Source organism: Etheostoma cragini, chromosome 16 (assembly GCF_013103735.1).
Source record: "Etheostoma cragini isolate CJK2018 chromosome 16, CSU_Ecrag_1.0, whole genome shotgun sequence".
Lineage (NCBI taxonomy): Eukaryota > Metazoa > Chordata > Actinopteri > Perciformes > Percidae > Etheostoma > Etheostoma cragini.
In genome coordinates, this window is record NC_048422.1 from 22,646,075 (window position 1) to 22,661,952 (window position 15,878).

General features: G+C 40.4%; 2 protein-coding genes and 1 long non-coding RNA gene across 6 annotated transcripts in view; 1 reads left to right on the forward strand and 2 right to left on the reverse strand.

The window, feature by feature from the left end:
* LOC117959121 (membrane-associated phosphatidylinositol transfer protein 2-like) overlaps nt 1-7,538 on the reverse strand; it is a 44,684-nt gene extending 37,146 nt beyond the window's left edge. Inside the window, exon 1 of one of the 2 annotated variants that reach the window (XM_034896051.1) lies at nt 7,148-7,538. The gene's annotated coding sequence lies outside the window, so the exon portion shown is untranslated. The remainder of the gene's footprint in view (nt 1-7,147) is intronic. The other variant, XM_034896053.1, reaches the window with a different exon arrangement.
* LOC117959213 overlaps nt 1-8,150 on the forward strand; it is a 15,923-nt gene extending 7,773 nt beyond the window's left edge. The window contains exons 2-3 of the long non-coding RNA XR_004659893.1: nt 581-585; nt 7,977-8,150. This is a non-coding gene — a long non-coding RNA (uncharacterized LOC117959213). The remainder of the gene's footprint in view (nt 1-580; nt 586-7,976) is intronic.
* Nucleotides 7,808-15,878, reverse strand: part of LOC117959127 (M-phase phosphoprotein 9) — a 21,068-nt gene continuing 12,997 nt past the window's right edge. For 2 of the 3 annotated variants that reach the window (XM_034896074.1, XM_034896073.1), the window contains exons 16-24: nt 15,325-15,426; nt 14,484-14,717; nt 14,208-14,395; nt 12,480-12,728; nt 11,498-11,618; nt 10,882-10,973; nt 10,206-10,405; nt 9,651-9,719; nt 7,808-8,674 (exon numbers count right to left, since the gene is read on the reverse strand). In XM_034896074.1, the coding sequence (XP_034751965.1) occupies nt 8,573-8,674; nt 9,651-9,719; nt 10,206-10,405; nt 10,882-10,973; nt 11,498-11,618; nt 12,480-12,728; nt 14,208-14,395; nt 14,484-14,717; nt 15,325-15,426 (1,357 nt within the window). In that variant the 3' untranslated portion in view covers nt 7,808-8,572. The remainder of the gene's footprint in view (nt 8,675-9,650; nt 9,720-10,205; nt 10,406-10,881; nt 10,974-11,497; nt 11,619-12,479; nt 12,729-14,207; nt 14,396-14,483; nt 14,718-15,324; nt 15,427-15,878) is intronic. The other variant, XM_034896075.1, reaches the window with a different exon arrangement.

The following is a 15,878-nucleotide window of genomic DNA, read 5'->3' on the forward strand; positions in this document are numbered from 1 at the left end:
GCAGTGACACCCACTGTCATTCATCACGGAGATTTAGCATCTATTAGGACCTCAGATCCATCTCTTGATTACTCACATTTATAATATCTGACTGTAAGAGAGTGAGTTTCTGCTGAGGGAAGACGTATCACTCACTCACATGACAAAATCACTCAGGTGTTACACAACAGTTTCGGTCAAGACTGAAATAGGAAATTAACATATTGTAACAACTTTCATCAAAACTTTCACTTGTCTACGACAATGACCAAAATATTAGGGCTGGGTATCGGTACTCGGACGAAATAACCCAGTACCAAGTACTACGAAACTCTTCCAGTTAAATGATACCTGCGTCCTTTTTGTACCAAGATGTAGACTACACTGACTACCCCCTAGTTCCCGGGCCCACCTCCCAGTCTACTCTCTGAGGAGACAGACGCACAGAGGTTAGTTTTAACTAACAGCAGGGGGCTCTAAGTATCAGGTAAGCAGGTTGCTGTGCCTCTTTCCCACCACTGAATATGTGTGTGCTTCTGAATATTCGATGAGGAAACAACGCCTCGCTGGACCTGAACAAAGCCCAGGGATTGTTAATTAGAGTAAGTGCTCCAAAAACACTCCAACAGCACCAAACGTGACAGCTTTAGATTGTCGGAACAATCCCGTTCCCCAACCTTGGTGTCACATGACCCCCCCCCGACCGAAGAAACCGGGGACGTCATGGAGGTATGGATCTATATTTAAAGCGGTCTTGCAAGGGCACCATCCCACTGTCTGCTGTTAATGTTGGGGTGGCAGTAGCTCAGTCCACAGGGAGTAGGGTTGGGACTGGTTCAAGTCCCCGTGTGGACAGAAAAGTAGGGAGTGGAGAGATGCCACTTCACCTCCTAGGCACTGCCAGATGCTCTTGAGCAAGGCACCGTACCCCCCCCCCCCCCCCCCCCCCCCCCCCCCCCCCCCCCCCCCCCCCCCCCCCCCCCACCCCCACCCCCCGCTCAGGGCACTGGTTCAGCTGGCAGCCAACTCACTCTGACATCTCTCCATTAGGGCATGTACAGATCCTGAGCATGTGTGTGTGTGTGTGTGTGTAGTTCAGGACTGTGTTTGATTACTAACAAAGTGTGGACACAGAGTGTAAATTGTAATTTCCCCTTTGGGGATCAATAAGCAGATTAAAATTAAATTAAAATTAATCCTGACAATGTAAGCTACATGTAGAGCTTAACAGGGGTTCTGGTTCCAGGAGTACTTTCCCCCATTTCATTCTCCTTCTGTGAGCAGCAGACTAGAAACAGGCTGAATCCAGAAGGACCTCCGCCATGCCCTGTTCTCTGCATTTGAGTAGCTTCCCTCAGGAGGCCGGCAAGGCCGACCTTCTCTCTCCGACCTTCTCTCTCCGACCTTCCCCCACTTACTCTCTCTCTCTTTCTTTTCTTTTCTTAACGAACACACTGTTGTGTCAGACAAGGATTTTTATTAGTATAAAAATTGAACATTTATGTTGCTGCTGCTCTTCTGTATATCATTATATTTATTTAATCCTTGCACCCAGGGGATAAATGAAGTTATGTGGACTTTCTTGAATATCTCTCATTGACGTTTCAAAAACTGATTATACATGGAGTTTCACGCCTGGAACCATGACTACCAGCTACGAGGTGAATCATGACCATAAAAACAAATTATTTGGTGTAGAAGAACATTTTAAAAACTGAAAATAGGCAAAGGTACAAGACCGTGTACATAAGAAAATCATAGACTTGTGGTATCAGCTAGCTATTGCTGTTGCCAGGTGCGGTGAACATTTCCATGGTAACAGTGAGTTCCACCCTCAGAGACAGATTGTGGGTAATGTAGTACTATGCGATGTCATTGAGAAGTACTACTTTTTTAGATGTTTTTTAGAGTTTTTTTGCATACAGTTTCCTAACGTAGGGCCCAATGGCATCTGAAATAGCTTTAGCTTTTTAAAAAAAATCTTGCGATCCCATCCATGACTCTGTTATCACAGTTTCACAACCTCGGCGCTTGTGGTGAGTCTACCTTGGATGGGTTAGACCAGAGATTTTCAACAGGGGGTCCGTGACCCCTACCGGGTCCTCAAAGCTACTGCAGGAGGACTGCCAAATTCTTGCAAAAATATTTTTTTTATAAAGTTTGTTTTTTCAAAAATAAAATATGTCTGAAGATATACATTGATGTGAATCTAACATGTTCTGTAATAACTAAAGATAAATTGGCCTATTTGTGCAAAAAAAGCTACACATTGAAGATAAGCTTACTCTAGGTAAGGTAGTCGCTATGGTAGCCGTACAGTTAGGCTTACAGATGTATTGTGTTTTATTACAACATCATGTATAAATAATATCCATTTGTTTCATCCTTTTGGCCCAGTTTAATATGCAATTGTTTACAATTTACACTTTTTTTTTTTAGGTTTCAGAGCTGTGAAATGAATTCAATTTTTTCTTGTCTTTTTGTATTTGCAAATTCTGTTCCATTGATATATTATTCTTTGTTACATTATTTGACTTAGCCTAACTAGATTCACAAAACCTTGCACACTTGATTATGTATCTAAGGCATAAGATGCTGCCTTAAAGATACTGAATCTGCCTTCCATGCTCTACCTGTAAAGCCCTTTGGGTCAACTGTTCGTTTAAATGTGCTATACAAATAAAATGACTTGACTACAATGCATATAGTAGGGGGTCACTACTCAATAGTAGGGGGTCTCTACTCGGTCCCTCTTTGAGCTAAGGGGTCCCTGGCTTAAAAAACGTTGAAGACCCCTGGTTTAGACATTACAGTCAAAAATCAAAATCCTAATGAAGGAAATAAATTGGATTTTCACTTCCAGAACCACACTGTTGAGCTCTATACAGCTTGTTCTGTGTGCAGGAAGTATGCAAAGCCGTAAGTATTGTTTTACCTATGTGTTATGACATTTATCTGGATTTACTTCTTACTGGCTCATTTTATTACACATAACACATTACACATAAAGTTAGCCCTCTCGTTATTATTGGTCATTTTTCACCACTGGTATGCTTGCTAAAGCACTCCATATGAGAGACACAATGCATATGTGCCTGCATGTGAAGCAGAGTGAGGGGGGGAGCGACAGACGGCCTATTTGTGGTGAAGGGTGTCTGACAGGCCGGGGCGGTGGGAGGAAGAGGGGAGTCAGGACTAAATAAAAAGGGTTGTTCATTCACATCCGAGCACAACACTGCAGAGCGTCTCCAGCCTCCCACCACACAGTCCTTGATCAGTGGGCTGGAATCCCTCTGTTTACTCTGCTAAAAATAGATTCCACACACTGTGATGACGTGGCATCTCGTGACAAGCCCCCCCCCAGCTCACCTCATCTCCTCAGCTCCCCACCACCAACCCTCCTCCCCCTTCAGACTGTACCGCCGAGCGAGTCATGCCGTTATTAGTATGCAAAGCTCAGCTCGGCTGCACGCCACATCTCCTCACAGTCCTGTATGACGTGTCTTTGGGGTAAAAACGGTGAAGACGAGAAGGCAAGAAGGGATGAATTTCAAGGCGTGAGATAAAGGGAAAGAGAAGAGAGGATGGATGGATAGACAAGGAAGAGAGAGGAGGCAAGAGAGAAGGAGGAAGTGAAGGAGGGGGTGGCAATCAATACCATGACTCATTCTTTTTGCGATGGCCACCCCCTAACAGCATTCATTAAAGCAAACCTAATCATTTTGGCCTGATAATCAGATCCTGCGAGTCTCCATCTTATTTCAGTCCAAACCACGCACGTTAAAATCATGCACACTGAACCTGAAATGGGAGGAAACCGGTGGAGCTGAAGTCAACTGATCGATTAGTCGATTGGCAGAAAAATAATCGCCAACATGTATTTTGATCATTGATTAAATCGTTAAGCAATCATCTTTAATGCAAAGATGGTTTTCAGCCTCTCAAACATGGAGGTTTTTGGACATATAAACCCATTACCTGAAACTTTGAAAAACTGGGATGAACATTTGTTATTACTATTTTTGGACATTTACAGATCAAACGCTTAATCAAGAAAAGTATCAGCAGATGAATCGATAATGAATATAATGTTTAGTTGCAGCCCTAGAGACAGAACCAGTACATTACACAGTGGATCTGATGGTTGTAGTGATAGTGAAACTGCCGTGAAACAACTTCCACAGGAAAATTGTGTTGATACACAGATGCCAAATATCTATCTTTTATCATATAAACTGCACATGAGAATTCAACTTTTTGGTAGTACAATTCTAAAATCAATTGCTTTTTACAGTCCGCTACATGGACTGCACAATATAATTGAAGTGAGATGAAAACAGAGGAGTTTATCTTTTTTAGATAAAAACAAATGTTAGGGACATCATTTGAAGTTGAAAAAAAAAAGTAATAAATTGCTATATATATCTCAGAATATCACAATATGTTTAAAATCGCAATAATATCATGACATAGGTATTGGGGTCTTGTAACTTGGGGGCTCTGGTGATTCCAAACCCTACTATAACATGGAGAACATGGTAATGGGTACTCCTGCTAAACATTAGCATGATAGCTTTGTCACTATGAGCACGTTAGCACGCTAATGTCAAGCTCAAAGGCTATTGACTCTTAAAGTCTTGTTTTCAGATATTTGCATATATTCATTAAAAAGCAGCATTTGCTGTTAAAAGAAATTAGCAAATTAAATAAATGATCAAAACCGCCGACATTAAAGCTATAGCGTGTAGTTTCTGTCGCCCCCATGAGGAATTCTAAGAAATGACAACAACACTGTCGGCACAGCCACATGATACAAGCCTTCCGTGATCGAGCACAGGTCCACCTTCCCCCTCCACACAGATGCTAGTAGCCAAGGAGGACACGGAGGACTGAAAAAAAAACATGATGGACTCTTCAGAAGAGGTCATTATCTTCACAATCTTCTGAACATAGTCATACTGAGAAATCCAGAGAGAGTTGTGTGGAGCCGATAGACTTAAATAGCTTAGTGGCAACTCATTTGGCAACGACTTGAATGTAACGGAGGTTTATTAATATCAAGAAGTTACGCACTAAAGCTTTAAGAATAACATAATCATTTGCTGCACACCACAGGATCCACGTGGTAACTCTGATTACTTGAAGCTTTGTGGCGAGAGGCCGGCTAAGAAACTCTCTCCAGGTTATAAGTGGTCTTCCTAGAAGGTTTTGGCTCCACTGCAGCATCGGTCTAAATAGGTTACAGGCTCAATGTGGATCACACGGACAACAGAACCTCTTGTGTTTTCCCCTTCAGAGTCTAAGAATAGCTCCAGCTCAAGAGACACAGCTTGTACGGGACAGTTGTAGCAAGGTCAGGTCAAGTTTCAAACAGCATGTAAGTAAATGTGTAAAAGTGACTTAAATGTATTAATTAGGTAATTTTCACAGAATTATGCCACTAAGTGCTTTAGAGGGGCAAACACAAGAAACCTAATCTGTGTGAGTGAGAGCAGGATACATAATCGGTATTACACAATGATAGTGAAAGTGTAGACATGGTGCATAGCAGTCATCCAAACACCTGTTTATACAGGTATGTCTTTATCTGATTTATTAAAGAATCCAAAGAATCAGCAGATCGTAAGTGCGTGAGCAAGCTAAATTAATTTATAATGTGCTTAACAGAAAGAGAATAAGAAAAGCAGACAAAATGTAGGGGAACGTGGAAAATAAAGAAAGACATGTGTTGCCCTTCTCTGTGTTGTTAAGAATGGCAACACAGCGAGAGAGCCATCAGGAAATGATCCTGGAAATGTACTTATGTTGATCCAGACTACACCATGCAGGACCCGCAGTACTTACTTTTATAATTAATGTGTGCAAATTTCCAAGTAATCAAATGCCTAACAAGCCTAATAGTCTTCAGTCATGTTAGCAACTCTGTGTAGCTGCTTCAGGATACAGGCTTATGTTAGCAGCAGTCCGTCTGAATTTATCGCACATTGTTGGGTCTTTCTTTATTTTCTATGTTCCCCTTATGCTTTGGGAAACAGCAACAAACGTGGAGCTAACAAGCTACACACTGACAATGACAACTTGGGTCGTACAACAAGTCCGGCCTGCTTGGTTCTTTCAGGGAATGATTGTAAAAATGTACAAAGAATATGTTCACGGCCTTTTCCTCTCTAACTGGGGTGTTTTGGGACCGATTGGTGGGATTGTTGCCATTTTAAATAGCTCACGTTACTGTATTGTGTCAACAGTAAACTTTATTTAATATTGTATGTGGCGTTTTCTTTTGCGGGGTGCAAACAACTTCCTTCCTGAGACCATTTTGCACACGCCGGCGTTGCTGCGTCCGGAGATGAGCGCCGCCCAAGACGATTGTGATTGGCTTAAAGAAATGCAAACAAACCAGAGTGTTGTTTTTTTTCTTATCCCAGAGTATATCTGTGGTGTATCCAGACCTTACTCCTGTGGCGCAGTGGAGATAGAGCATAGTCTAGATGATTGTAATTGCAGATGATGTTGTGCTCACATAGCACACATTCCTAAATAAGGTTGCTTTTAATCACATTTTGACCAACTAGCAATTACAGAGTTAATCTGGGGCCAAGTATAGCCTGAAGTGTGCATCATACTTGATGGTGGATATAGAGGGTCGGAGGTGGAGGACTCACCAACAGGTTAATCAAATCCACGTACACTGAAATATAGCCATTTAAAGCCCATGTATATTGGGCATTCATTTACATTATATTGGGTGTGTTACATGCAAAGATGTCTGTCTGTGTTTAAAATATTGGAGGAAATGTACTAAGATATTCTATGAGGTTCATGCAACCTGTAATCTCAGTGTCAGAGGCTGTTACATATGAGACTCACACAGCACACAAACATACACACACACACACACACACACACACACACACACACACACACACACACACACAGAAGCATTCTCTTCAAACCAGAATCAGATATAAACATAACATTGATCAGCTGTTTTGGTAAAAGCAAAGCCACAATGATGCATGCCACCTGGCCTCTTCAGCTCATTCAAACACTGCCACAAATAAATATGGTGGGAATTAATTAACATTTGCATCGTCAATTTCGGTAAGTAATGAGAAATCGAAGTTAATTATTAGTGACAACGTGTTATTATGTATCCAACATAACTCACCTGCAGCTCTGGGTTTATCTGCAGTCCCGATTCCTCAGCTGGTTCTCCACATGAAGCCTGAATGCAACATCGTTGTTGTCAGTTAAAGGTGTATTTTCCCAGCTCACATCGCAGTGCAGAGAAGCCTGACGATCGCGTCGGTGATGGTGTTTATATGTTACATCGGATTGAGAGCGCCGGCCGTCCTGTCGTCCCCCACGCGGAGTGCTCAATCCCCGGTGTGTCCACCTATCTGCCCCGCTGCTGCTGCTCCTCCATCATTCCAATGCATGGCTGTTGTGTCCGGTGTTTTGGCTCGGCTGTGTTGTCGGTAGCTGCTGATATATCCAGGTTGCAGTTACCAGAACACAGGACGTCCTTCTGTCGGACAGCAAAGGAGAAAGGCGCCCCCCAGCGGCACTCAGACGCCTGCAGGCGGTAACATGTTAGATGAGACCCTCCAGGCTGCAGCCATATACTCTTGACATGTTATTATGGGAAGTCTCTCTCCACTGTCCCCATTCAGGAGGGGGCTTAATGAATTCTAGAATTCGCTGGAATATTATTTATAAATTTCATTCAATTCATTATTGACCAAAACATTTTTTCTCTTTTTATCTGAATCCCTGCATTGTGTTTTACCTTTGAAATAACTAGTCAGTCATTACAAAAATCCTGTAGTTATCAAAACAAAAAGCTTAATTTATTGTGCAACAACAACATTATAGTTCCAGTGGAGATCATGTCAGGTAATAAAACTGCATGGCAAAAGGAAGCAGTGCAAGAAATTCCATGCACAAACATCGATCAAAGAGAAACAACCACATGTATGTGTGTGTGTGTACTCAAGAAGTGTGCTGGTTTGGATTTTACCAGTGGCTCTAATCCGGAGCGTCCTATCCTGTAGAAAACATTGAACATAAAAAGACAGTGACAAGCAGTAACGGAAAGTACATAAAGAATAAAGGCAATTTCATTCAAGTAAACAAACAATTCCGTCAAGTTTGATACATTTGGCCCGAAACAAATAGAAAGAAAACAACGTACAAAAGAAATAAACATAAAATAAATACAAAAATGGACAGTGATTCACAGACTTTCCCAAATGGATCAATGTCTTGGCTGGAAAGTCATTTTTTACTATTCACATGGCATTTAAAAATCATCACCTGAATATGGCAAGTAAAACATATCATATTAATTTTTCTGTGACTAAAAAAGTAAACGACTTTACAAATCTGTGTATTGCTAAAAATAGACTCCAAAAAATTGCAATATCTTTCAGACATATCAAAAATATCCCAGAGTAATTGAGTATTAAAAAAAGATACTGTGGAGTTGCTGTACAGATGGACGTATGGCACATAAAGAGACAATCAGTGCCGTGTATAAAACCAAGACACTAAGTTGTAGCATCTACACTGTGATGTATAAAGACAGACATTGCTATATGTTGGCAGAGGAGCGGAGGACGTGGAATCTCTTCAGAGTCATGCGGATGGATCCCAGCTCACGATTCAGTATCTCCAGACGATTCTCTAAGGCCACCTGACGAGGAAAAGAAGAGCAGAATAATAACTGCCGCTACTTTGACGATCGATTAATAGTTTAATTTTTTGATTGTAGCAAAATTTGAAAAGAGCCACGCTGCAAGCGTAAATTATTTTAAGCTGTTGATCAATTGGCTGGCTGATAATATTCGTTTTGAAGTTAATCGTGAGAGTGGCCGGGAGAAGCACACCGTTGATAATTTTGAAGTGTATGGTTGTCGTCTGTGTTGCCATCTGTGCATGTGTGCGTTCAGAGACATGTGAGTACACTGGTGTTAATGTTTATACGTGTGTATTTCGGGGCAATTCACACATTGCATGTTCTGGGATATTCAGTTGAAATGCAGTATGTCAGCATAAACTTCCCTAGCAGCAGGCTAATGCTTAGTATTATTAGTGTTACACTACTGTTGTGCTTATGTGTGTACTCACAATCAGAATCAAAAGCAAAACATGTCGCGCGTCGCGTTAGGTCACGGCAGTTTCCTGCTATGTTGAGTTGAGCCAAGTCGAGTAGGTATCATTAATGGAGAAACGCCATTAGAGAACTATGTTTGGGTTTCTGTTACTGAGATCACAGCAGTACGAGGGCTGTTCAATTTAATAAGGAGCTGATGTGTGTTTATTGGTATATTATTTTGTTATTTTGATTGAAGCAGCCATCGCTACTCAAAGTGAAAGTTATACTAATTATCATTTAACAGCCTTACTAATTGCATCCTGTCAGCACTGTTGTTTTTGCTTGTAAGCTGATATTTCTCTTTTATTTATTTATTTTTTGTAGAACCACACGCACACAGACAGACACAGACAACCATCTGCCAATAAATCTATTGAAAATTATATAAAACAAAGAAAATCAGCAACAAATAACAATTACTTTTATAATGAAACTCGTAACCATTCAGCCCTAATTACAAAACAAAACAAACGTTGGAAAATGATATGGAGATAATCAATCTCTGGAGTCCTACCTCATCTAACCGGGTCTGTAGAGTCACTCGGCCGCCTGCTCCAGGCATCCGGCTCAAAGATGCCTCAATCTGCCCGACACACAAAAATAGGTCAATCATTAAATAATAACAACAATTATATTGATGCAACAACCGGCACATGACTGGCCGAAACACTTTGACTGGACTCATCAGATTATCTGAGGGGGTGGGGTGCAAATGTTGGAGCCAGACGTCACTGAATTACCAGGACAGAGGGAGGGGTAACAGGGGGGATGTGGACATGAACTTCCTAAAAATAGAAGGCATTTAGGGGCGGTATAAAATACAATGAAGTCTGTGTTGGATAAGAGGTCGGGAGCGGATCAGAGTTGTACCGCTCAGGCCTGCGTGTCAGAGATACAAGGCTCTTTAAACTGAACTACACAGAGTCCTTTTCACTAAATGTCCTTCGCTCAGTCAATAAAAGATGTCCTGGTTGACGGCCGGTGGCTGTGTGTGATGAGATGAGATGTGAGTCTCTAACAGTCAGCTCATTTGGCACAGAAAAAAAAAAAAAAACACACTCCTCCACACCTGCAGCTTCTCCTGCGTCAGCTCGTCAAACAGTTTCTCTGCTTCAGCCAGCGAGTGGAGTCGGTCCAGGAAAAGTGGAGCTGCGTCCTCATAGGAGTCCCGCAGGTCGGCTCCCCTGCAGACTCGCGGCTCCTCCCAGCCCAGCTGGGAGTGTCTCTCCGGTGGGTTCATGCTGCCGGAGGACTCTGGCTGCTGCAGGTCTGAGGGGGGGAGGAAGACAGAGTCTGATGTGTTCCTTCATGAGAGAGGACATTTACACTCTTTTTCTTCCACCCCATTTACATACATAAGGGAGGCAAGATGTTAAGAATACAACTGCAATGATTAATTTCATTGTCAATTAATCTGTTGATTTTTTTTCTTGATGAATGGACTACTTGTTGGTCTAAAAAATTTAAGAAAATTGTCAAAAATGTAAATCAGTGTTTCCCGAAGCCCTAAATGACGTCCTTAAATTGATTTTGTTTATCCACAACTCAAAGATGTTAGGTTTGCTTTCACGGAGGAGTAAAGGAAATAGAAAATATTCACATTTAAGAAGCTGGAATCAGAGAAGTTTTACGTAAACAGTTATCTTAACATTTGACAATTGTAAATTATTCAATTAATCTTTGCAGCTCTAATGAGGAACACCTCTAAATAATATAAAATATCTCTTAGAGCTTGAATATTTTACCATCTTCTCTGTCTGATGACGAAAAATGGAGTCTCTTCCTCGGACTGCTGCTGTGGAATGAATGACGTCTCTGGTCACCATGTCCATCGATTCTGTAGACGGAACATAATGTGAGTTTTTAAATCCATTTTATCCAGTGTAATAGATAGATTAACCCTTGGGTTGTCTTCCCGTCAAAATTGAAAATCAACACTTTTTCTCATGTTTCTGTCCCTTTTTTCAACACTTCTGACGCTTTTTTCAACGTTTCCAACACAACGTAACACTAACTTACTAATTTTAGTTTTACAATTATTTTTGGAATTTATGGTCAATAAACCTCATTTATAGGAAATTTAACCAAATGTCTGAGTTAGAAAAGCAGAAATTAGGAGTTATTTAGATTAAAATTAAAGGAATGGATTTTGATGGATAATCACAGACCGGAATATGTTAACTTTAACTCAATACTCAAGCTAACTGCCTCCTATACTCCATGCTAAATGAACGGACATTAGGGTGATCGGTCTTCTTATCTAACTCTCGAAAAGAAAGCAAAGAAGTGTATTTCCCCAAAAAGTAGAACAGTACTTTTAATGCAGGCCTTGCTTCAGATGAGATGTTTGGTGTCGCTCACCTTTTGTGCAGGTGTTCCTCTCTTGGCATGAAGTGACCAAAAGCAGTGGAGTAGTTCTCACTGGGGCAGCGTTTGGGACTGGACTTTGCAGACATGGGCATGAGTAAAGTTCCTCTCCTTGCTGGATGAAAGGGAATACCACACATTTAATAACTTTAATACTCCAATACATCCTTAATTAAAAACTCCATTCTCCAGTGAGCTTTAATGAACCACAAAAGGGAATATTAGGAATTTATTGGCTTGGCTATTTCAGCAAATATATAAAGTGACACATAGTGTATCTCTTTATCAATCACAAGTCATGGACTAAGTTGGCTGTGAGTTTACCTTAATCATATGTAAGTGCAAGCGGTGGCATTCATTTTCAATTCATTTGTTTCATCTGTCCAAAAACAAACAGGTAACAGGTGGTTACAGCCGATGTGTATTTTCCCTTAACTATGTAATATGTTGTTTCTATTCATCCGCACCTTACTCATCTGTATATGTCTGTTCATATATACAGTGTTTATTGTGTAAATATGTTATGTTCTTACTTTTATTATTATAACTAATTTGATTTTTCAATTTCTTATACTTTATGAAATTTTTTTTCACCTATGTCTACTTAATGTGTATTTGTGTTATTTTGATGTGTGTAAAAAAAAAATAATAATAATAATAATCTTTTGAGCTGCTGTAGCACAGGAATTTTCCCAGTGTTGCATTAATGAAGTCTATTTTATCCTATTTTCAAATCTCCTTAGATGAATAAAAAAAAAAAAAAAAAAAACTGTGAGTTATGCTTGTACGAGTACGGCCAAAAATCATGTTACCACATATGAATGACCTGCAAACACGTACATATGCTTGTAAAAACACAAACATTTTGAGAAAAAAAAGTAGACATTAGAATAGCAACTGATCCAAGCCAAAAGCTACATTAAAGACTTGGAGTGAAGGTAAGTGTGAGAAGTGTGAGAAGCCTGGATAGACATACGGGGTGTAGACGTGAGTTTGTTCCGATGTTCTGGGGGCAGTGAGGAGGATCGGTGGCCCTGTGGAGACAGACTCCTCTGAGCTCTCAGCAGAGCTGCAGCTCTTTTCGCTGCTCCTCCTCGCTCAGCTCTGGCCACGACTCCTCCAGGTTTGACCCCCTCCCCGTCCGCCTGATGCCCGACTCGCTCCGGGATCAGCTCTTTGTGTCGCCGCTCCACAAATCCGACTGTGGTCCTCTGACTGCCGACCCCTGCAAAGAGAAACCACACAGACCTGATGATGAGGTCCAATTCAAAAACATGTGCATTACATTCAGCAGGACTGAGCTGTGTGTGGGCTGTGTACCAAAATGATCACAAAGATGTTAGTTATGAGGGTGTTGATCAGCCTTTAATTACAATCAGACAATCAGTCGAATAATCAATCGACAGAAAAAAACATATATCATTTTTTAAAATGTGATCCTTTTTCAACAACACAGTATTAACAGGAGCGACACCGAAAATATACAAAATACAATACAATTACACTAGTTAGAGCCTCTCAGTTGTGTGGATTTGCTGTTTTTTTTTGTCTTTTGTAATAAGAAATTAAATGTCTTTCTTGGACTATAACACCAAACAAAACATCTTAAATGCATAATTTTGGATCTTAGTAATGTGTGATGAGCATTATTCACTATATTCTGACATTTTTATACATGTATATACATTTTATATAAACTATTCTGACTTCTGAATATTCGAGAAAGTCACTGGAGGATTATTTGATCATGAAAATAGTTGTTGGTTACCCTAACAAGAACACAATTTACATATCTGCATGCAGTCTTCTTTTTTAGTCCAAATCATGTTAAAACAGGCAATAAATTTGCATTCTGATACTTATATAGAATATATACATATAAATAAAGGCTTGTTCAAGTGCAAATGAAATTAAGTTTATAATAGGTACGGTCTAATACCTGTGCATTAACACCATTTGCATGTGGGCTGATTTCTAATCATTAGCATGCTGAGAAAGATAATTTATTAAATTCTGTTTTCTGGAGACTTTTCCGTTTAAAAACAATTGTGAACCTACCCTAAAACAGCAACTTTATTTTTCTGAAGAATATCATTGTGTACAAAGTGTTATGAGACCTCATTTGCAGGGTTTTCCCTGCCATTACAAGGTTAAGGTGCAGCACCTGAGCCGTTTTGGGCAACACCTAAACCATGAAAGTATTGTAACTAAAAGACATTTCTCAGATATAATGACTGTTGTCGGACTTCTTAAGTAAGTTTGTCTTTGAGCTTTTTAAGTGTTGTTTTTATTATCTGCTCTAGCATTTTCAACGTATTAAACACAGATGTGGGAGTAATAACAGTCTGAAATCATGTGAAAAAGAGACGTAAAACCTACACAAAGAGACAAAAAACGACTACAAAGAGATGCCAAATGACCACACAGAGACCCAAAACCATCCAAAGAAAACAAAAATGACCAAAAAGAGACACATCATGCCTACAAAGAGACATGAAATGAATTGGGGAAATGGCTTTCTTTTTTGTGAAAAAGTCACATTTCCTTGATAAAGAACATCTAAACCCCACGTGCACCTAAGTCTTCCTCAAAGCACTGATTCACATATGTTCAAGTAAAAGTTCTAGAAAAAAAGATAAACTTGAGTTTTAAATTGGAGCATTAATCAGGTTGGTAACGTCTTGTGAGTGAGTGCGAGTCATACTGTGGGTGGTGGAGCGGTTCTTACAGGGGGCCCGGCTTTCTGTAGCTCTGGTCTCCTCCAGCTCTATCAGGGCCCTCATCATGGGCGTCAGGGCGGAGGATCCGTCTCGGCGACCGGCCTCCCTCTGACTCTGCTCCCGGTGTCTGTGCTGAGGCTGAGATTGTTCACACTCTGGGGGGGACGCACACCTGCAGAACACAATCTCTGTTAAACCACCTAAAGTCTTCATTACTCTTCAGAAAACATCAACAATTACAACAACAAAAAAACAACTACCTCTGGCTCCCACCAGCTGTAGAGGTGTCCACAGAGCTTCCAGTCCCCGATGAGTGATCATCTAACGGGTAATGTGACTTCTTGTGGAGACCTAAGTGGTTAGTTTGAGGGAATGGGGATTTTCTGCCACTGTTCAGCTGGTCAGATGGAGCACAAGGGGACTTCTGGTGGGTGACGTCTGGCTCTTTCTTGTATTTACTGGGTGACAGCATCAGGTCAGGATGGTGGAGGAGACTGCGGTCATGTCCAGAGAATATACAAATTGAGGCATTTTTTTTTTCATTTATTGCTTAAAGAGACAGGTGCTAAAGCGGAGCGTTTCAGACAGAAGGTAAATATATAATATAATAATATATTCGGACAAACTGTATTAGAATAATAATTTCATTGTGTGTTTCTTGAACATTAAAGCATGCAAACATGTTCTAGATTAAACCCAAAATACAAGTATACAAGAACCTGACAATGAGCATTATTTGAGACCTTTAAAGTCTGTTTCTCTTGTTGTTGTGTAGCAGGCAGCTTTCTGCTTGTTAGCCATGTTAATGCCTGCCTGTGATAGAACGGTGATCCGACGGATTAACGCAAACGGGCACCCCCCACGAAACTACAAAATATACAATATGTCCATTTTGTTTTCTTTTAAAGGAGAACACAGGATATGTGTATGTGTACTTAGTAGATATGGATGTAGCAGAAAAAAACTGTAATCTACTTTATTTACATTGGACCTGAAGATGCGCATCAGTTGTTTAAAACCCACTGTGCATACGTAAAAGACCAGAAATGAACCCGTTACCCGTAAGAGACTATCAGATTATCAGTAGGTTGAAGTGCTTACCCAGCTCCAGACGGTTGCGTGCTACTGTGGGAAGAATAACGTGCCCTGGCCTGGTTCTCGTGCTCCAGCTGCTTCACCTGAGACTCCAGTTTGGTGATCACTCTAAGGGGGACAGACAGAGATAAGACATAGTCACGCAATTTAAAGATACAGAGAGACAGGGGACTTTCGGTTAACTTCTTTATAAAACTAAACTAATTCAACATATGCGTATGATGACAAACATTTGAAGCTTTATTTAAAAGAAAAAAACTAAACAGAAAGCTTTGAATGTAAAAGGAAATGTCCCTCAGTACAGCCCTAATGACCTCAATGTAAATATTTACCTTTTTTCCCTCAGTTTAATGTGTATGTCTTTCTTTTTGACCTTTAAAAGCATTTTGCAGTCTCTAATTTTGTGTATGACTGTATTATTATTATTATTATTATTATTATTACTAAAATGTTCTTTTTGTAACACATCATGGGTTCAGTTTAGTTTGACATAAAGGTTGCGTGGCTCAGAAATACAACATGGATGTGTGTGTTTAAAGCATCCGGAGGTATTCTTTTTA